Below are 19,508 nucleotides of genomic sequence, written 5' to 3'. Positions count from 1 at the left end.
ATAACTGTTGGCAGTACTGGAGAGCGCAGCACCACATGTTGTCTCTCTCTGTTTCCGTACTTTCGTGTTATCTGTCTTCGTCACTCTGTGGCACAAGTGGTCGCGTCGTCTGCTTCGAAAAGTGTGTTGTAATGTTTATCTACTTGAGGCGAGGCTTGCGAGGAGGGGCACGGGCACGTGTAGCGGCTGATAAGTCATTCTGTGACGACAGCGGCAACGACAACGACAGGCGAGTCAGTTACCATATTCCGCAATGGCGCTCCAAGTCCATTCTCGCCTGTCAAAATCCTGCTTCAACTTTGGCAAACTGCTCTGTCGTTCACCTCGCCGGCTGCTTTCCACCCACTATCCCATTGATGAGAAAATTTTTGGACTGAGTTCAGAACAGCTGCAGGTAAGTGATTTTACATTTATTCGGCTGTGTCCCTTTGATGTCACTGATGATAGCGCTAAACAGCTGGTGTAAGCTCATATCATTGTTCCGTTTCAGTTGCGGGAGACCATCTTCAACTTTGCTCAGAAAGAACTCGCACCTAAAGCTGCTGAAATAGATAAATCTAATGACTTCAAGGACCTCAGAGTATGTTGGGCCCTCTTGTACAGTCTCTTTTCATGAATTTTTACTCTTCATTATCATTTTAAATGTATATTTTGCAGACTTTCTGGCGGCAATTGGGTGAATTGGGTGCTCTGGGAATTACTGTTCAATCTAAATATGGTGGGAGCGACGGAGGATACCTTGACCACGTTGTCATAATGGAGGAGCTTAGTCGTGCCTCTGGAGCGATTGGATTGAGCTATGGCGCTCATTCTAATCTGTGTGTTAATCAGATTCATCGCAATGGAACAGAAGAACAAAAGATGAAATATCTACCCAAGGTATGACAACTTGCATTTCTTTCATTGATATGTTATGTCATGTCATGTTATGTCTTGCTGCTTTTTTAAATCTTGGAAATGATTGTTTCACAGCTCTGCTCTGGTGAATATTTTGGTGCATTGGCAATGTCTGAACCAGGATCAGGGTCAGATGTGGTGTCCATGAAACTCAGAGCAGATAAAAAAGGAAACAGCTATGTTTTGAATGGCAATAAATTTTGGATCACAAATGGGCCAGATGCTGATGTTCTGGTTGTAAGTACCACAAATAAATTAATATCATACGGTAGTTTAGACCATGTGCACACAGACTTTTCCCAAAACTCCAGTGTTTTGTGAACTTTGGGAAGGAGGGTCAAATTAGCTTTTTCAGTTTTACAAAGTAACAGAAATTGTCAAGTATTCTAATTTTTCAGGTATATGCTAAGACTGATACAAAGACTTCTAAACCCCAACATGGTATTACAGCATTTTTAATTGAGAAAGGAATGCCAGGTTTCACCACTGCTCAAAAATTGGACAAACTCGGTATGCGAGGATCAAATACTTGCGAGCTAGTTTTTCAAGACTGTGTTGTTCCTGGTAAGCGTTTATTCATTCTTTAAGTTACTTTACTTGCCATTTCATATTTTAAAACTAATACTCAGTGTTAACTGATGTGACTCTGGTTGCAGAAAGCAACATACTAGGTGGCCTTAATAGAGGAGTGTATGTTCTAATGAGTGGTCTGGATCTTGAAAGACTAGTTCTTGCAGGAGGACCTTTAGGGTAAGCACTAACATTTCAATATACAATCCTTAGCTCTCAGAAATCTTAGATCTCTAAAATGTGTATTTACTCATTTCAGCATCATGCAAGCATGTTGCGATACAACATTCAATTATGTTCATGAGAGAAAGCAATTTGGTCAGCGAATTGGTGAATTTCAACTCATCCAAGTAAGTTCATGTTTATTTAAACCAGGATAGAATATCATTCAAGGAAACCAGCCTATATTTTGCTTTTGCATCTCTTTTTAAAGGGAAAACTAGCTGACATGTACACCACTTTGAGTGCGAGTCGCTCTTATCTGTACAATGTAGCCAAAGCCTGTGACCTTGGCAGTGTCAACCGAAAGGATTGTGCCGGTGTTATTTTATATTTAGGCGAAAAAGCAACTCTAATGGCCTTGGATGCCATCCAGTGTCTGGGTGAGAATCATTTTAATTTACCGGAACACTACGTCTGATTTTCTGTGCGTACCTTTGGTCTAACTTCGGATTGCTTTGTAGGTGGTAATGGTTACATCAATGACTACCCCACTGGGCGACTTCTGAGAGATGCTAAGTTGTACGAAATAGGAGCAGGCACAAGTGAAGTACGGCGAATGATTATTGGTCGTGTCTTGAATGAAGAGTATAAGTGATTGTCCTCTGCCTAAGGCCAGTTTCATAACGAATCTCACAGGCATCTTTTTTCTGTTGTGTACTTAATTTTAAAACTTCATTTCAGATTAGTTATCCAGATCTACAATTGTGTACCTGAATGTGATAGAACATATTCCAATATTTTATACATTCTTCTTTTGTTTTGTTATAATATTTTTCTTGAAAGTAATAAAATAATTTTTTAAAAGTGCTGTTGATTTACAAAGCTGAGCTTGTTTTTTTTTTTGTTTTTTTTTGTATATTAACAAAGCCCTTATTCAGGAGAACCCTTGCGCTGACTAAAGCCAATAATTAAGGAGACGAACTAAAAACAATAGTAAAAAAAGATTTATTGAACAGAGTTGGAGGTGTGTAGAGTAGCAAAACCGTACACAGGTGTGCTCCGTCTGATGTTAAAAATTCAACCAAAATAAACTCAACAAATGGGAAACCAAATTTAAAATTTCACAACTATCAAAAATAAACAGCACATATATGGGCAGCACATATAAGGCTGCACAATGGCCCGGAATCCGTCAGTCAGGTTGTTCCATCACTCCTTTACTTTGTTATATCAAGATATAATGTTTTAAATTTCTGAATCAAGGATTTCTCGTGGAGAAAAATCATTTCAGAATATTATCATGCAACATATATGACCCACAAAGCTGAAACTAGTGACTGAAGTCACCTTCAGATTTGTACAGGGACAATTCAAAATTCAGTAGAACAAAACTTAAGATTTATCACCGCAGATGCAGTCTCAGGACTCTATCATGCAGTCAATCGTCAGGTGGGGGCAATACCGCAGTTTCGTCGTTTACTTCAATTATGGGAGTTGGGGTGACACCCGGTGCGGCATACTCCCACATCTTGACGGAATTCCATTTAGCGAGGTGTTCCTTCAGCTCACTGAACACCTCAGGATTGATACAATCCACCTGAAAAATACGGCATAAATTAGTGAAAAGACATTTTAATGCGCCATAGTTTTTACAAAAGAAAGCAACTTGAAATTCCATTTTACCGTAAGCCGTAAATTCATACTGCTGGGAAATTCATTCAACTCCTGCTTGACCCTTTTCATAGGCTGCCCCTCCACTGCACTATGCGTCTTCTCCTCCCTCTTCACTTTCATTTTTCTTTTGCCTGTCGACGTTTCTCCACAGTTCTGCTCCTCCTTGCGAGCATCCCTTTTGGGACAGGAGCAGATTTTCACTCCTATCACCTTGCGGCCCAGAACTGCACCACTGTAAACATTGAACAAATTCTCAGTGCTGACAAAGTAATCATATTTGATCTCAGTTAGGTGAGATAAGTGTGGGAAAATGAGCAATCAAAGAACAAAACTTACTATTCATTTTCTAGTGTGAATATCACATCAGTTGGAGAACGATTGAGTCCCCCAGTACAAGAGGTCATGCACATAAATTTTAAATTAATTGGGTTGTATTCACACCCTGGTTGGAGGTACAAAGGAACTGTGACAGAGTGTCGACATGAGGAAGGATCAACTGAGTAAACAGCCCCTACGTTGTCCATCGCCAGGACATGTTCTCGGTGAGCATATGCTAAAAACAAAGAGATTCCATGCAAAAATTTTGAAAATTCATTTAAAATGTCAGATTATTTTGAAGTGGAAAGAACTTACTTAAATTAGTTGGGTCATCTTGTTGCCGATGTGTAACACATCTTCTCACGGGCAATTTCCTTTGGTCCGGTTCAGTGAACACCATTAGTGCTCTAACAAATAGATTGGGAGTCCCATCCCATGTGATTTGGAATGGGACCACTTTCTCGAGATTAACAAAAATTTTATTTAGTTTCGAGGACACCTGCACAATTAAAAGGCATGAAATAAGGCCCTGAATGGTATATAACAAATTTTCAAAACATACTATTGATGGTGTTACCACAAAGTGTTTGTTTTCATCGCCAAGCACGTCAACTTTGGCATCGAAGAAATGTGGCCCTGGGAAATCTGTACGGATGGGGAGCTCCCCCGTGGGACAGTCAGGAGGAACAATTACTGAAGCCCAGTCTAAGTTGTTCATTATGTTGCTTATTGATGCATCACCACTGTGATAGGAAAGAAAATAGAATTGGTTATTGTAAAATAGAATGGAATCAATCCACCATTCACAATCCATACAATCATTCTTTCAGAGAACCGGCACGTAAAGGAGGTTAATGAGCATACGCAATTAGTTACATCAGGGTGCCCGCAACAATACAACTTACAGGCTACTTTGAATGTGTTCCATATCACCCATTCCGAAGAAATCAGATTCTTGACTCATTTTCTCTGCTGTTGCGAGTACTACATGTATCAGAAACCTAACCTAAAGGACATGAAAATAAAGACAGGATTTAGCAGTCAAACATCCAAAAAAACGTTAGATTCTTAAAAGGACATTATTCCAAATACCTTAAACTTCAAAAACAGAACAAACGCAAAATAACCGGACGCCGAAAGCACACCGGACCCACGCTCACGCTCCGGGCCGGGGTCTCTACTCACACGCACAGAACCACACACCTGTCAACACTAGTCAACACTACTCACACGGTGTCACACGTGCGAATAGTGTCAGCCAAGGTAGGCCACCCAACCCACTCCGGCGCGTTGCAAGACCGATTGCCGGCCTACCCATCAGGCGCTACAGGTCGCTGTCGCTGATGCTGCCAGTGCCAAGCGAGGCTGCATGAGGCGTGGAGCGTGGAGTATTCCGTAAGTGAGGCAGGGACGTACACTTGATCAATGCCGAGTATGTTCGGGCCGAACCCAAGTGTGCGATGAAGGGGACCTACTTTGTGTCTCGAATCGGACACACTGTCACGCAATCACGCACACCACGTGCAATTGAATGACTATAGCTCGAGGCTCTGGCATTTTGCCGAGTGTGGGGGGCCGCCGGTGACAGTAGATGTGGGATGAGGAACTTCAAGATAAACACTGGTTTAAACTGCAAAATCACATATTATTTACAAATAAAACAAAATGTCGATTGACCAGCAAATGCTCAAGTCTACAAAATTACAAAATTTCTTACATATTTACATTTTTTCAATAAAAATCATTTGAAGGACAACCTTAGAAGTCTGAAGCGAGTAGCTAGTTTCACAATCATTCCCATTCAAATACATGTCACATAGCATTGGCACTTAAATAAATACACACATGTTTGTACAATTTACAATTTTCTACAGGATTCAATAAAGTTTTTTATTTACATTTATATATGTATGTACATATATATTTTTAATTTAGTATGTATATCAATTTACTTGTAAAGGTAATATCACACAATTTATTGGTACAGAGAATCACATTTATGCCAACAAGGCGTACTTAGCCCTGCCACTGTGGGCCAGTCTGTGTCGCACGAGATCAAAGAAATGCTCAGGCAGGAAACCCAAGTCCAAGACGACCAACTTACACAACTATCACAATGAAGAATTAATTTGCTTGCGTTACTTTCACTGTGGCTGGCCACATCAGTCAGAGCACCATAGATGAAAATATGCACAACATACTCCTAGCATAATAAAGTAATTGGCACTCTCATTATACTTGCGTACAGTATGGCAATAATTTACTAAATACAAATTGCACATGCATGCTGCAGATGAGGCAGCACATTAAAATAGAGAACTATTTTCTACACACTGTTCACACTACCACCGTTAAAACTTCACCCCCTCTGTCGGTGTGCAGAGAGGGATCAAATGTTCTTTTTAGTGGCGCTGGGGGAGTTGGTTGTATTTGTGTTGATGGACTGCTCAGGCTCATCGCTTGCTTATTAAAGTCTTTGTGCATCAGAGCTGCAGCTGTTGTGTTGTTTCGCAAGTCCGGCGATTGCGACTTATAGGCTAGATGACACACTTGTAACTTGCTGGGCGGGGAGGCCCTCCCACTGCTAGAGGGCTGTAACTGTCTTTTGTGTTCTTTCTCTGTTAACATCTCCAGCATTTCTGCACTGGTGGTATCCGCCCCACACAGACTACTGATGGAGGCCGACAAAGGTCGCACTACACTTATCCGGGAATTCTGAAAACAAAAAGAATGGGGCCGATTAGCGACTTTTTCACTGACGATATCGAAATTCAGAACACAGGATCCAAATGTTACCTGTAAGTCACTAACGCTGGCCGCGCTCATCTTGAGGTTGCCGTTGCTGGCTTGACAGGACGAGACTCGCAGGTTGGCGAGACTGCCCCCGATGGCCAAGGCGGCCAAGGCCTCCTCCTTCAGCGGGTTGGCGTAGCGCCGCAAGTTCTCCTCGTTCTGCAGGTTGTTGGACTTCTCGTCCTCGTGGTGGTTGCGCGAGTGGCAGGGGTCGCTGCCGGACAGGCTACCCAGCGCCCCCAGCGAGCCCAGCGACGACGAGTTGAGGTTCCTCTTCTGTCGGCAGTACTGCAAGGTCCCCCACACCAGCAGCGCGCTCAGGATGACCGCAATGGTGCAGAACAGCAGAATCTTGTACACGGCACCTGCAACAAGCGGGACATGAGCTTTCCTTTCGGAAACTGCCGTAGCACGCGCGAGTATTGATGAGCAGCTTGGTAAGTGGACTCACTGGAGCGCTCCTCCGCGACGAGCGCGGTCTCGAACTTGACCTCCACGACGGCCACCAGCGCCGACAGGTTGGTCTGCTTCCGGCCGATCAGCTCGCCGAGGACCCGGACACCCTCCGCGATGGTGCGGCTGTCGTCGTGCGTCGTGTCGGGCGTCGACTGCAAGCAAGCAACGTTGAACCAAGGCCCTCCACGGAGCACTCCGAGAGTGAGAGAGACAGCGCCCAGTGCGTTCTGACTACTCACGATGGTGACTTCGATGGTGTCGTTGCAGCCGGCGCGCAGTTCGCACAGCAGCACCAGGGCGTCCTGGCGGTGCGGGCTGTCCTCGGCGGCGTAGGTGTGGGCCAGCTGGCGGCGCAGCTCACGGCACAGCCCCTCCACGCTGGCGGGCGCCGTGCTGGCCGTGCTGGCCGTGGTGGCGGTGGCGGCGCCGAGCCGCGCGTGGTCCAGCAGCAGGGTGAGCCTGGAGCAGCCGGCGCCCAGCTTGGCCTGGTTGGGCCAGCAGTCCGGCGGCGCGGGCAGCCGCGGCGGCCCCACGCGTTTGCCCGCCTCGATGGGGCGGCAGTCGCCCCACGGCATGCAGCCCCCGGTGAGGCACGCCTCGCGCGGCGCGGGCACGCACACCTCGTTCAGGCTGCACGGCACGGTGGGCGGCGCGTGCTGCAGGTGCTGCTGCAGGTGCGGCGGCGGCGCCAGGCAGTTGTCCAGGCCGCACCACACGCGCGTGCAGCGCACCTTGGAGTCCCGGCAGTCGCACACGTTGCAGCCGTCCGACCAGGACGAGTTGTGCGCCAGGTACTGGCCCTTCCACAGGCACACGCCGCTCACGAACGCCAGCTCCTCCACTGCGAACCGGGAAGCGAACAACATGTACCATCCGGGCCAACTTTGTCCGCACTGGTTGCAGCGAACCCTGGGACTCGGAGACGCAAAACTCACCCAGCTCGCAGCGCAGCCCCTTGCGGCCGGGCGGGCAGAGGCAGCGGAACTGGCCGAAGCCGTCCTCGCAGGTGGCGCCGTACGCGCAGGGGTTGGACGCGCACTCGTTGATGTTGATGCGGCAGTCGGGGCCGGTGAAGCCGCGCGCGCACTCGCAGCGGAACCAGTTGACGCCGTCCACGCAGCGGCCGCCGTTGAGGCAGGGCGGCGGGCTGCAGTCGTCCACGTCGCGCTGGCAGCGCTCGCCCTCGTAGCCCTCGCGGCACATGCAGGAGAAGCCCTCGCCCGAGCCGGAGTTGATGCACGTGCCGCCGTTGACGCAGGGGCTGGACTCGCAGGCGCGGTTCTTGGCTGCACAGGGGGAAAGGGTGGTTAGCGTTCGCCCGTCGCACAGGCGCGGCCCCCTACCATTACCATTACGGGCTAGACCACGCGGCGCGGACACTCACGGATGTGGCAGATGGTGCCCTCCCAGTTGGGCGGGCACTTGCAGACGAAGGTGTGGCCCAGGTCGCGGCAGGAGCCTCCGTTGCGGCAGGTGCCGCGGTCGCAGTGCGAGTCGCGCAGCGAGCACGTCTTGCCCTTCCAGCCGTCGCGGCACGCGCACGAGAAGTCCGCCACGCGGTCCGAGCACGACCCGTTGTTGCGGCAGGGGTTGGGCTCGCAGTCGTTGCGGTCTGGAGAGCAGAGATCGGTCAGTTCGCACAGTGAGCCAAAACGCCTGTCAACCTCGGGGTAGGCAGCCCAACGCGCCAACGCGTCGCAGTGCGGCGGGCTGCCTACCCCGAGCTTCGCAGGCGCGCTGACCGCCTTGACTTGCTGCACCGAGAAGTTGCAACTCTACTTACTGATGGCGCACGTGTCACCCTCCCAGCCCTCCTTGCAGATGCACTGGAAGGCGTTCACCCGGTCCACGCAGGTGCCGCCGTTCTGGCAGGGGTTCAGCTTGCAGTCGTTGATGTCTGGGGGAGAAGAGGAACCACGCCGCGATTAGAACCTGTCCTCATGGGGCGTCGGCGTCCCGTCGGGGTGCGACGAATGGGTACTCACTCTCGTGGCAGTGCCTTCCAGTGTAGCCGGGCTCGCACGCGCACTTGTAGCCGCCGCCCGGAGTAGCGACGCAGCGGCCGTGCTCGCCGCAGACCGCGCCGCCGCCGCCGCAGGTGTCGGCTGCAACACCAAGCCACACCCGTCAGTCAGGCAGTCACGCCTCGCGGGCCTGTAGAGACTCCGCGCCCGAGAGACGCTCGCCGCTCGCGCAGATACCCCGCGCTCGAGAGTCCCTTCGCCTTCGCAGGGCTCGCGGCTCGCCACTAGGCCGCATCAAAAATCACCGATTTTTGCGAATTGACCTTTTTCTGAAAGATCGTGTTCAGAAACGACCCTCCACCAAATTTGAGCGCGTTCCGACAACGGGAACCCGAGGCGCACAGGGCCTAAAGATTTGCGGGCCGCGGGTTGCCTACCTCTAGCTGCTTCTTCTCGGCGCCGCGGCTCTCTGCTGGTGTACTCAAGGAACGCAGCACAGCGTTGGGGCTGTCCTTTGGGGTCAGTACAACGCATTCAATACGTTTTGAGCACCGTCGGATGCGACTCCGCGAGTACACCGCGAAAAAACCGCGAAATCGGTTTACTCTACTTTCTACGCATATGAAGCGTTCGCGGCGGGCCAAATCGCTGGTGGAGCAGCACAACCATATCGGCCAAGGACGCACAAAGTTTGAGCAGAATGCGCCACCTGCATCACTGTCAAAATGAGGGGAATAGTGTTGCGCTCGGTCTGGAGGTAGGCCACCCGCGGCACAATCATATTTTCTCTCAGTGAAACCCGTTTTGCTGTTATCGGAATGCGCTCAAATTCGGAGGAGGGTCGTTTCTAAGCATGATCTCCTAGAAATATGCGGGAATAGGTCGATTCGCAAATATCGGTGACTTAACCTGTGGCCTACCTTCCCGGCGCAACACTATTCCCCTCATTTTGACAGTGATGCAGGTGGCGCATTCTGCTCAAACTTTGTGCGTCCTTGGCCGATATGGTTGTGCTGCTCCACCAGCGATTTGGCCCGCCGCGAACGCTTCATATGCGTAGAAAGTAGAGAAAACCGATTTCGTGGTTTTTTCGCGGTGTACTCGCGGAGTCGCATCCGACGGTGCTCAAACGTATTGAATGCGTTGTACTGACCCCAAAGGACAGCCCCAACGCTGTGCTGCTTTCCTTGAGTACACCAGCAGAGAGCCGCGGCGCCGAGAAGAAGCAGCTAGAGGTAGGCAACCCGCGGCCCCAAATCTTTAGGCCCTGTGCGCCTCGGGTTCCCGTTGTCGGAACGCGCTCAAATTTGGTGGAGGGTCGTTTCTGAACACAATCTTTCAGAAAAAGGTCAATTCGCAAAAAAAAATTTCGATTTGATGCGGCCTACTCGCCACGGCGAAGGCCCGCGTCAAGCAGAGCGAGGGCGATGCCAGCGAAGAACAGCGTCTCACGCAATCGGTGCAAGCACACTCAAGCACACTATTCATTCACAGGCTACTCGCGCAAAAAAAAACCCAAAACTTCAACCAAACAAGACAAAATCAACGACATTAATCGAGCAGGCGTGAGAAAAACAAAAGAGAAAACGGAAGAAATGAAATTGGCGGGCTAGTCTGAAGACAATCTCTAATTAAAGCAGTTTTGCTGCGGCCCTTCCAGGAAGGTGATTTACCGCAGTGGCGTGCCGAGTCTTCATAAAAGCGGGCGAACGCGTGCAACGCCGCGCCACGCCGCCCGGTCCGTGACTGTGCGGAGAAAGAAATGAGTCTGCCGATACCCCGCGCGCGGAACATGTCCGCACGACGCGGGGAGTAGCGACGGGACGATTTTCTGGAGGGACCAGGGTCGAGGTTGTGCACCGTCCAGGTTCGACGATAAACTTCCGGACTTTCAAACTGAATTTCCTTCAAAACCCGTGCAGTGTTGTTTCCTAGCCGCGAGCTCGGCCGGGTCTGGAGGCCCGGAGGGCAGGCGGCGTAGGTTTGGGGCTCCAATGGTTCCATTTGCTGGTCCGCGGGGGGGCACCGCGCACCGGCCCCCCACCTCCCCGCCCCACTGGACCCTGGGCCCCCTCAAGGCCCCCAGCTGAGTCCCCGTCTGCCGAGCACACCGGCAAGGCGATGCACTCGTAATAAGTTCAGAATACAAAAAAGTACACGAATAAAAACGAGACTGAGTGCCGGCACTACCCTTCCCATGTGCACCACCTTAATTTATAGGAAAACAAGGGGAATTGGGTCTGGTGGTTGATAGATGTTCAAACAGCCTCCGCGTCCGGGACCGACTACAAACTGAGCGCCGCTTCCCGCCCTCAAGGCACCAGCTCGCCTTGGTCGCCGTGCTCGCGGCCACCCTGTAGCCACACTGTAGCCACACTGTAGCCACGAGGTGGCCGACAGGGCGAATTTACCGGGGCAGTCATGTTGATTGAGCTTTCCTGCCCGGCAACGGCCCCAACGGCCGACCCCGCAGGCTGCTTCCGAAACGCGGCGGTCAGGCTTGCCGTCAGGGCGCGAGAGAGACGGAGCGACGAACCCGTTCGCGCTTCTTCTTGTTTGGCGACTTTAACGCGCCGTAAAGGGAAGGCCTTGGCGTCGCCGCGTCGAACTTAGTTGCAGCGCTGCTCTCAAATTAATGAACAAAACGCGTCCAAGGCGACGGCCGGGGCGACGGCCGGCCTGTTTGCCCGCTTCGCTCCGGACGTGTCCGACTGAGCGGTTCGCTCTGTCTCTCTCGCACCCCTGCGGAGCGTCCTGCAACGCCCTGCAACGCCCCACGAGTGCGACGGAGACAGAGCGAGTCTGCTCAGTCCGCGGCTGCAACACGAGTCCTTAATTTTCCGTCAAGGGCGCGGCCGGCGAGACGGCGGGACGGCGAGGCGGCGCTAGGCGGCATTCCTTGCCCTGCGACTATTTAGCATAATCGATTACAAGTTTATTGAATAAGGCGGTATCGAGCCGGAACCCGTTCCCAGCGACACGCCGCCGCGACTATCGGTGAACACTGCAGCACACTGCAGCACTGCAGCGCGCAACATCTCCATTGCTTTGGCGCGGAGAGCGGGTTTCACCAGTCGGCACTGGGATCCCCCCCCCCTCCACTTCCGCCCTGGGCGCAGGACCGACCACGCATTGGGATGAATCACCACCAGCATCACCATGAGCACCACTCTCACCATGAGAACCATCACCCGGACCATACCCCATGCTGGTCATTCGCAATGACTGGCGGTCGGTCGAAAATTAGTTCAACCTGCCATTGAACGGACAGCATGCCTTTCTTGACCCCCACCAACCGACACCAAGGAGCAAACGCCTCCACCACCAAGACCACCACCAGCAAGCCCGGCGCAGCGGCGCGGCGTACCGTGGGGGTGCCGGGGCAGGTCGCAGTTCTTGCCCTGCCAGAGCTCGGCGCAGTGGCAGTGGTAGCCCCAGTGCGCGGACGAGCAGGTACCGCCGTTCCTGCAGGGGTTGGGCTCGCAGTGGTCGTGCTCCAGCTCGCACAGCGTGCCGGCCAGCCCCACGGGGCAGATGCAGCGGAACCCGTTGACCAGGTCGTCGCACTCGCCGCCGCGCAGGCAGGGCGAGGACTCGCAGTCGTCCACGTTGGTGGCGCAGTCGCGACCTGCAAGGCCGTTCACGTTGACACTCCGGATTTTCGATTTTAAAGTGGCAGATGCATTTGGCGGTGCACAGTGGGCCAGTGAGGGCGGCCTAAACTCTCGGCGCGTTTAGAGTTCCAGAGTCGCTAAACAGGACTCGAACCGACCGTGTGACCCACCAATGGATTGCTCTCCGAACGAGGAATCCATTGGTGGGGTCACACGTTCGGTTCGAGTCCTGTTTAGCGACTGTGGAACTCAAAACGCGTCTTTGGGCCGCCCCCACCGGTAGTCAGGCCCACGTTGCCGTGTGCTGGCGTCGGCGGACGCTGACCTGTGTAGCCGGGCTCGCAGGCGCAGTGGTAGTCGTTGACGAGGTCGATGCAAGTGGCCCCGTGCAGGCACTGGCCCAGGCAGTCGTCGATGTTCTGGTCGCAGTTGGCGCCCTCCCAGCCCTGCTGGCACTGGCACTGGTAGGAGCCCTCCAGGTTGGTGCAGGCCACGCCGTTGACGCAGGGGTTGAGCAGGCACTCGTCCGCGTCTACATACATACACACAGCCATGCACAAGTTGGTCAACACACACGCATGCCACACGTTGCAAAACACACCACACTGGCACTGTTCAGGTCCCTCGACTCACTAGACTAGACTTACCGTACTGACAGGTGGGGCCCTCCCAGGCGGGCGGGCAGTCACAGCGGAAGCCCGCCACCAGGTCGACGCAGGTGCCCCCGTTGGCGCACGGCGACGACGCGCAGTCGTCCTCGTCTGCAACAAACGCCGCACCGCTCTGGAGAACTGCACACATCCCAAAAGGACGCGCCGGTCCCTCTCGCACTCACGGGGCGTCCCGTGAGGACCGCAGGCGTGCGAGAGAGACAGAGTGCGGTGTGCCGGGTGGGCCTCGCGGTGTTTGGACGAACGACGCATTCGCCACTTGCGGGCTTTTTTTCCCGTGTCCGATTCGGCAAGTCCAGTTCGTGATGTGAGCCGCGGCGTGGCGGGGGGAAGACGCTGCACGACATTCCTGCTCGCCGGCCGGCCGGCCCTCCTAGCACGGAGCAGAATGGTATGGAGCAACGGATCAGGCCCAGCGGCATAGGGCCGGCGAACTACCTTTCGCGGCGGCACTTGGTGCTTGCTCCGGCCGCCACCGCGCGGCGCTCGCGTCGTTATGGCTCTGCCCCGGCCGCTGGGCGCCTCTGCCGGCCACTGTGAGGCATGGACCGGGGACGGTTTTTCGGCTGTAAGTCCTAAACCGTTCAAATTAAATGGGTAGAGTAAGCGAGGCGATTGTAGGTCTCAGTCTAAGCTACAATCGGCTCGCTTAGTATACCCCTCTAACTGCAGCGGCCTAGGAGCTAGGACTAAAAAACCATCTCCCGCCGGCAGCCCCAGGCCCCATGGTCCATACTACAATCACAAAAAATATAAAACAATCCAGTTGCTTTCAATAAAACTGCATAATTGCGTCTCGGTATTGCATAGTTTAATTGTTATCAGGACATAAGACCATAACAGTGGCTGCATAGCCTTTTCGATTTAGAAATCAAGAACCTATAGTAATTGACGTAACTTAATTTGTAATGCCTGGCTCAAAAGGTTTGGCAAGCGAGGAAACTGTGGGAACCTAATAAAATTGGCTTCAATTTAATAACTGTGCTTGAAAGCATAAAGTAGCATTATACTCAGATTTTTTGAAAAATTAAAAAATAAAGAATTATTGACGCTTCATGTGCCATCAGGCAATACTTGAAAAGCAAACGTAAAGTCACCTTCTGACTACATCTTTAATGATTTCAGTTTTAAGTCACGACAACTGTACTCATTTGTTTCAAAAGTCTTCATTTTGACTTAAAGGGGGAGGTTCTGGTGAAAATGCTATTTTCTCCTAAATAGTTCCCACTGTGAAAATTTGTTAAAAATTTGATGTCTTATCAAGTATTTATTAAAATTTTTCATTGGGGAGGCACATTCTATGCCCTGAATCCAGTCGCAGACCCTTTTTTCTCCCATTTAGGCTATAACTTAAAAAATCTTCTTGCGCATACTATTTTGTCGTAAAAGGTTGGCTTAGACATTTTTCACTTCTTCGATTCATTTTTTAAAAATGCCGGCATGCCCATCTCAAAATGTCAATTGCATTTTTATTCGCAAGCTTTCTAACCAAGCATTTCACTAAAATTGATCAAAAATGTACAAAATAGACAAATTTTAGGGACTTTTCAGCTTAAAAAGCTAATAATTAATAATATAATGGAAGTTTTGAGCTATGCATGCCGGAATCTTTTGAAAATGAGTCGAAGAAGTGAAAAATGTCAAGGTCAACCTTTTACGACAAAATAGTATGCGCAAGGAGATTTATTAAGATACAGCCAAAATAGGCTCAAAAAGACTCTTCGACGGGGGTTTACAGCCTGGCATGTGCCTTCAAAAGTCAAATTTTAGTCTCCCCAATGAAAAATTTTATATTCCGTACAAATTATGACTGTAGGATCCATTTGGAAAATGGCAAGATTTTCACCAGAACCTCCCCTTAAGCTTTTAACCAGGCATCATAAAGTAAATTCCGTCAAATATCATGACTACTCGATTTCTAAAACAATGTGCATTCCAGCAATTGTAATGACACCATTACGTAAACATATTTTAGCTGAACAATATTCAACCACAATCATGCAATTTAATTAGAAATTAATGGATTGTATAATGTTTTTCTTTATCTCTGGAGAAAAGCATAGACAGGGGCTGGGGCCTGGGGCTGCCGGCGCCGGCGGGAGATGGTTTTTCAGTCCTAGCTCCTAGGCCGCTGCAGTTAGAGGGGTATACTAAGCGAGCCGATTGTAGCTTAGACTGAGACCTACAATCGCCTCGCTTACTCTACCCATTTAATTTGAACGGTTTAGGACTTACAGCCGAAAAACCGTCCCCGGTCCATGCCTCACAGTGGCCGGCAGAGGCGCCCAGCGGCCGGGGCAGAGCCATAACGACGCGAGCGCCGCGCGGTGGCGGCCGGAGCAAGCACCAACTGCCGCCGCGAAAGGTAGTTCGGTTTTCGTGCATAGCTGATCCTCCATACCATTCTGCTCCGTGCTCCTAGTGGCGTGGCTCGCAGTGGCGTGGCGCGCAGTGGCGTGGCGCGCAGTGGCGTGGCTCGCAGTGGCGTGGCGCGCAGTGGCGTGGCGCGCAGTGGCGTGGCGGCCGCGGTAAGTATACCTGCCGGATCTCACCTGGACGGCCTGGACGGGCCGCCGACTACCGCCGCAGCGTTCGCTCCGTTCAACTCGCCGGGCAACTAGAGAATTATAGTGTTCATTACAGGCGGCTGTCCCGGTCGAGCTAAGAGAAGAGCAAGAGGAGCACAAGGTGCATCAGGGCCGCCGGGCCGCCGCTCGCAGGGCCCCGGCCCCAAGGGGCCCGGCCTGGCCTGGCAGGGTCGGCGGGGCGCGGCCGCCGGGGCACCGGCACCGCGGCACAGCGCGGCAAAGCGCGGCACGGCTGTTTTGGAAAACGGCCAAAGCCGCGCCGGAGCGCTCCGCAGTTCGCGGCTTCCCCGACGCGCCTTCTCACCTCCTTGATCAGCAGTGGCCGCTCAGAATTAGCCATACACGGTGGCCGTGCCAAGGCGCCGCTAGAGAGTGCTCTCTCTCTCTCTCTCTCTCTCTCTCTCTCTCTCTCTCTCTCTCTCTCTCTCTCTCTCACAGTCTCACAGAGTGAGACTGGTGCTTCGCGGCGCGCGATTGGCCGCCGAAGACAGCCGAACGGGCGTACCGAGCCGAGCCGAGCGCCTGGCCTGGGCGCGCCAAGGAGGACAAAGCACAATTAATGAGCTGGATAGGGTGGACCTGGTGGATCTCGGGGAGATTAAAGTGGACGAGCGAGCCGGCCAGCCTCGACCCGACTCGTTAATTCCCAGATAGAGGGCAGCACGGGAGCAGCGCGGGGCGGGGCGGGGCGGGGCGGGGCGGGGCAACCCGGTATGGGTGGGTACAGAATGGATTGAAGTGGGCGGTCCCGAAGGTCCCGACGCATCGAACGGCGAGGCAGCAAGGCAGCAGCAAGGCAGGCAAGGCCAAGGGCCTCCTTGAGGAGCACTGACAGCGCGACCCCCTCCACGGCCCTCCTCGGCTGGACCAACGCACGCGAGACGAGCAGCGCCGCACGGCCGCAGTCACGCGCGCGGACTCGCACGCACGCACACACGCGCAGCCTGCGCGCACTGGCCATGTGGTGACACGAAATGTGTGCTGCGATTGGGGCTCTCGACTTACGACGCCGTGCCCGGCCGCGCCGCACGGCCCACCAAGCGCTGCTTCCGAACGGCTTCGTCGCGCTGTCTCTCTCGCGCCCCCACGGAGCGATGCGTGTGGCGAGAGAGACAGAGCGCTTCGGAATGAGCCTTGCAGGCCGCTGGGGCGGGCCGGCCGGCCGAAGGAGGATCGCCTCTCAAACATCGCCAGCACAATTAATTCGATCGGAACCACAGGCCTGCGATTAGGCTGCTGCCGGGCTGAAGGGCCCCGCCCCGCCCCGCTTCCACACTGCGAACAAAGCGGACGTGCGCAAGATTACCTGAATCTCTAGTGTACCAGAACCGACGGACCTACCTGCTGCTAGGTGAAAATGCGTCTACCCCCCCCCCCAAAAAAAAAAAAAATCCTGGAAAATAAAGAACGACTTGATAAAACTGCAGCCCGGAGGGGTGTGGTCTTCCTCTTCTCGCTCCATTAATAAAGAGACATTCGCTTCGTTCCTGACTCAGTGCCACAAACAATAAAAAAAAGTCAAACCCGCAAGCAAAGTCATACCTCAATCCAGAAACAAAAGTCCGTTAAACGTGCAGAAACAACACGAAAACACAAAACGCAACTACCACGAAAGAAACAAACAAAACTGCACACACAAGACACAAACTAGGGAGACGACAAGCTACTCAAACGCACACACACGCACACACAAAACACGCGTCTCGTGTTACCTGGCCGATGCCGGTAGAGGGCGCTCGCCACGGCGTGGCGTCGCAGTCCTGAAATCACCACCAGCATTTTCAGCTCCAGTTTGACAAAACAGACATTCTTTTGACGATTTTTTTCCGATCCTGCCTACAGCTTGTTTGCCAAATTCCGACGCGGAAATGCAACAAAATGACGACGGAGGCTGGCGCACAGTGGGCCAGAAGACCGGTGAGGGCGGCCAACCCTCTAGACGCGTTTTGAGCTCCAGAGTCGCTAAATGGGATTCGAACTGTACGTGTGACCCCACCAATGGATTGCTCTCCGAACGAGGAATCCATTGGTGGGGTCACACGTTCGGTTCGAGTCCCGTTTAGCGACTGTGGAGCTCAAAACGCGTCTAGAGTCTTGGCCGCCTCCTCCTCCGGTCTTCTGGCCCACTGTGCGTCGTTTCTGCGAACGAGAAGTGACGACGACACTACTCCTCTCTTTCTTGGAGTGGTCGAGTGGTCCTACCCCGTCCCATCATGCTTTGGCCAGCTTAGCGAGCATCAGCATCGCAGAGCCAGAGCCAGCGAGCCAGCCAGCCGGCCAGGCGTCCCACGGCCCAACGCCACCAATCGCATCGGATTCCACGTGACTGACCAAGTCGGTCCAGTTAAGTAGAGCCATCTGGACGACTGCAGGCCGAGCAGCGCTCCGGGCCGCCCCACGAGTGCGAGAGAGACAGAGCGCCACAGAGTGTCCGGCCGCGAAGCCCAAGGCGAAGCCTGGCGAAGCCCAGGGCCGTCTTAGGCAAACCGCCAAAACGCAAAGCGCAGATTGGCGGCCTCTCGCTCTCAAAACGCTTCTTTATGAAGGCCGAGGTCGGACTTGGAGGCAGCGAACCGATCGCTAGTGCTAGTGCTATTGGCAGGCACAGCGCAGAGACACTCAAGACGCGTCCGGAGCTGCGGGCGCGCTCCTACACCGCGAAAATTTTCTTGCCACTTTGTAACGTACTACCAGTGGTTGACATTTTTATGACTTTCAAATGATGACAAATTTCATCAACAAATTTTGTCAAAGCTCCTGGCACTTATTGGATTGGCGTGACAACACTATCAATGACTTTGACTTGCTTTGACTTTCTTGAAAGAAAATTTAGCCTTGAAATTGTCATTGAGTGACAGCAAACATTTTAACAGCAAAGATCTCGCGCAGCGTCGATACTCACTGATGCTACAGGTGTCCCCGGCCCAGCCCGGCGCGCAGCTGCAGGTGAAGTAGCCACTGGGGTCGTCGCGGAGGGCGAGCGGCGACACGGTGGCCGCGGCGCCGCCGGGGATCGAAGCCGGGTCCGTGTAGGGGTGCGGCGTGCAGGTGCCGCCGTGCGCGCAGGGCTGCGTGGCGCAGGGGTTGTCCACGATCTCGCAGTTGGGCCCCGAGAAGCCCTCGCCGCACGTGCACAGATACTGGTCCGGCGCCGGGTTCTCGCACGTACCGCCATTCTGGCAGGGCTCGTGGCGCCCGCAGTAGTTCAAGTCTGCCAACAAACAGTTTCCTTTCAACTCGCAAAACATAACTATACAAATGGTTGCACGGGAAGATTTTTGCACGGAGGAAACAATGGTTCGCTATGGAAATGAGGTAAGGTCTCCCCACAAGAAACTCGCTCAAAAAGGGTGCTGCCACGATGCAGTTTTACTTCCATTGCAAATTATTCCTCATAGGAAGTCAAAGAAAATGTCGCTAAATAATGCTTTTTTGTGGCGAGGGTGTCGATAGAGTCACACGCCCGCCAGATCCGTAAAAAAAAACACACACACAATAAAGTGAGCAAAGTGGGCCGGCATCAGGACAATGTTGTTCCCCCTTCCCCCTCCCCTCGCTCTTCATTACAATAATGCCACTAAGGGGACGCACACGACATAGTGTATGCACACACTCGCAAAAAACAACAAATGACTCGCCGTTGTTGCATGCATCCATTCATTGATTCATTCCCCATTCATTCGATCGAGTGAACGAGACGAGACCAGCGTGGGGACTTTCTCATCGTAATTTTCTGCCCTCTTGAACAATACACAATCGTCAAAATGAGGCCGTTCGTCTGTTTACTGTCACTTAATTAAT

At 52.7% G+C, this 19,508-nt stretch overlaps 3 protein-coding genes across 3 annotated transcripts in view; 1 reads left to right on the top strand and 2 right to left on the bottom strand.

Annotated features, from left to right (window-relative positions):
- Positions 1-98: 98 nt before the first annotated feature.
- Positions 99-2,503, top strand: LOC117644167 (isovaleryl-CoA dehydrogenase, mitochondrial). The gene is made up of 9 exons (XM_034383437.1): positions 99-394; positions 491-580; positions 658-879; positions 973-1,134; positions 1,296-1,461; positions 1,554-1,647; positions 1,727-1,817; positions 1,901-2,069; positions 2,151-2,503. The coding sequence occupies exons 1-9, from the start codon at positions 254-256 to the stop codon at positions 2,282-2,284; spliced, it is 1,269 nt and encodes a 422-aa protein (XP_034239328.1). The 5' UTR covers positions 99-253; the 3' UTR covers positions 2,285-2,503.
- Positions 2,504-2,611: 108 nt separating this feature from the next.
- On the bottom strand, positions 2,612-4,875 carry LOC117644168 (cellular tumor antigen p53-like). Its single transcript, XM_034383438.1, has 7 exons — positions 4,714-4,875; positions 4,527-4,627; positions 4,199-4,364; positions 3,937-4,120; positions 3,640-3,856; positions 3,313-3,535; positions 2,612-3,226 (listed from the first exon to the last, which is right to left on the bottom strand). The coding sequence occupies exons 2-7, from the start codon at positions 4,583-4,585 to the stop codon at positions 3,068-3,070; spliced, it is 1,008 nt and encodes a 335-aa protein (XP_034239329.1). The 5' UTR covers positions 4,586-4,627; positions 4,714-4,875; the 3' UTR covers positions 2,612-3,067.
- A 370-nt stretch (positions 4,876-5,245) lies between these two features.
- Positions 5,246-19,508, bottom strand: part of LOC117643523 (protein jagged-1b) — a 75,940-nt gene continuing 61,677 nt past the window's right edge. The window contains exons 7-18 of the mRNA XM_034382450.1: positions 18,610-18,918; positions 13,096-13,209; positions 12,774-12,980; positions 12,202-12,462; positions 8,856-8,975; positions 8,654-8,767; positions 8,255-8,482; positions 7,806-8,156; positions 7,110-7,711; positions 6,866-7,022; positions 6,418-6,779; positions 5,246-6,336 (exon numbers count right to left, since the gene is read on the bottom strand). Coding sequence (XP_034238341.1) covers positions 5,959-6,336; positions 6,418-6,779; positions 6,866-7,022; positions 7,110-7,711; positions 7,806-8,156; positions 8,255-8,482; positions 8,654-8,767; positions 8,856-8,975; positions 12,202-12,462; positions 12,774-12,980; positions 13,096-13,209; positions 18,610-18,918 — 3,203 coding nt within the window. The 3' untranslated portion in view covers positions 5,246-5,958. The remainder of the gene's footprint in view (positions 6,337-6,417; positions 6,780-6,865; positions 7,023-7,109; positions 7,712-7,805; positions 8,157-8,254; positions 8,483-8,653; positions 8,768-8,855; positions 8,976-12,201; positions 12,463-12,773; positions 12,981-13,095; positions 13,210-18,609; positions 18,919-19,508) is intronic.

Source organism: Thrips palmi, unplaced genomic scaffold, assembly GCF_012932325.1.
Source record: "Thrips palmi isolate BJ-2018 unplaced genomic scaffold, TpBJ-2018v1 HiC_scaffold_17, whole genome shotgun sequence".
Lineage (NCBI taxonomy): Eukaryota > Metazoa > Arthropoda > Insecta > Thysanoptera > Thripidae > Thrips > Thrips palmi.
This window is presented reverse-complemented; position numbering and strand designations above follow the sequence as displayed.

What these genes read in the sequence shown, in the direction of transcription:
- LOC117644168 (XM_034383438.1), bottom strand. Translation starts at nt 4,585, where the DNA reads ATGAGTCAAGAATCTGATTTCTTCGGAATGGGTGATATGGAACACATT. An exon ending in AGATGACCCAACTAATTTAA is followed by an intron (nt 3,857 to 3,936) that starts GTAAGTTCTTTC and finishes CTTTGTTTTTAG; the next exon opens with CATATGCTCACCGAGAACAT. An exon ending in GTATGAATTTACGGCTTACG is followed by an intron (nt 3,227 to 3,312) that starts GTAAAATGGAAT and finishes CGTATTTTTCAG; the next exon opens with GTGGATTGTATCAATCCTGA.
- LOC117644167 (XM_034383437.1), top strand. Translation starts at nt 254, where the DNA reads ATGGCGCTCCAAGTCCATTCTCGCCTGTCAAAATCCTGCTTCAACTTT. An exon ending in CTTGCAGGAGGACCTTTAGG is followed by an intron (nt 1,648 to 1,726) that starts GTAAGCACTAAC and finishes TACTCATTTCAG; the next exon opens with CATCATGCAAGCATGTTGCG. An exon ending in GTGAATTTCAACTCATCCAA is followed by an intron (nt 1,818 to 1,900) that starts GTAAGTTCATGT and finishes CTCTTTTTAAAG; the next exon opens with GGAAAACTAGCTGACATGTA.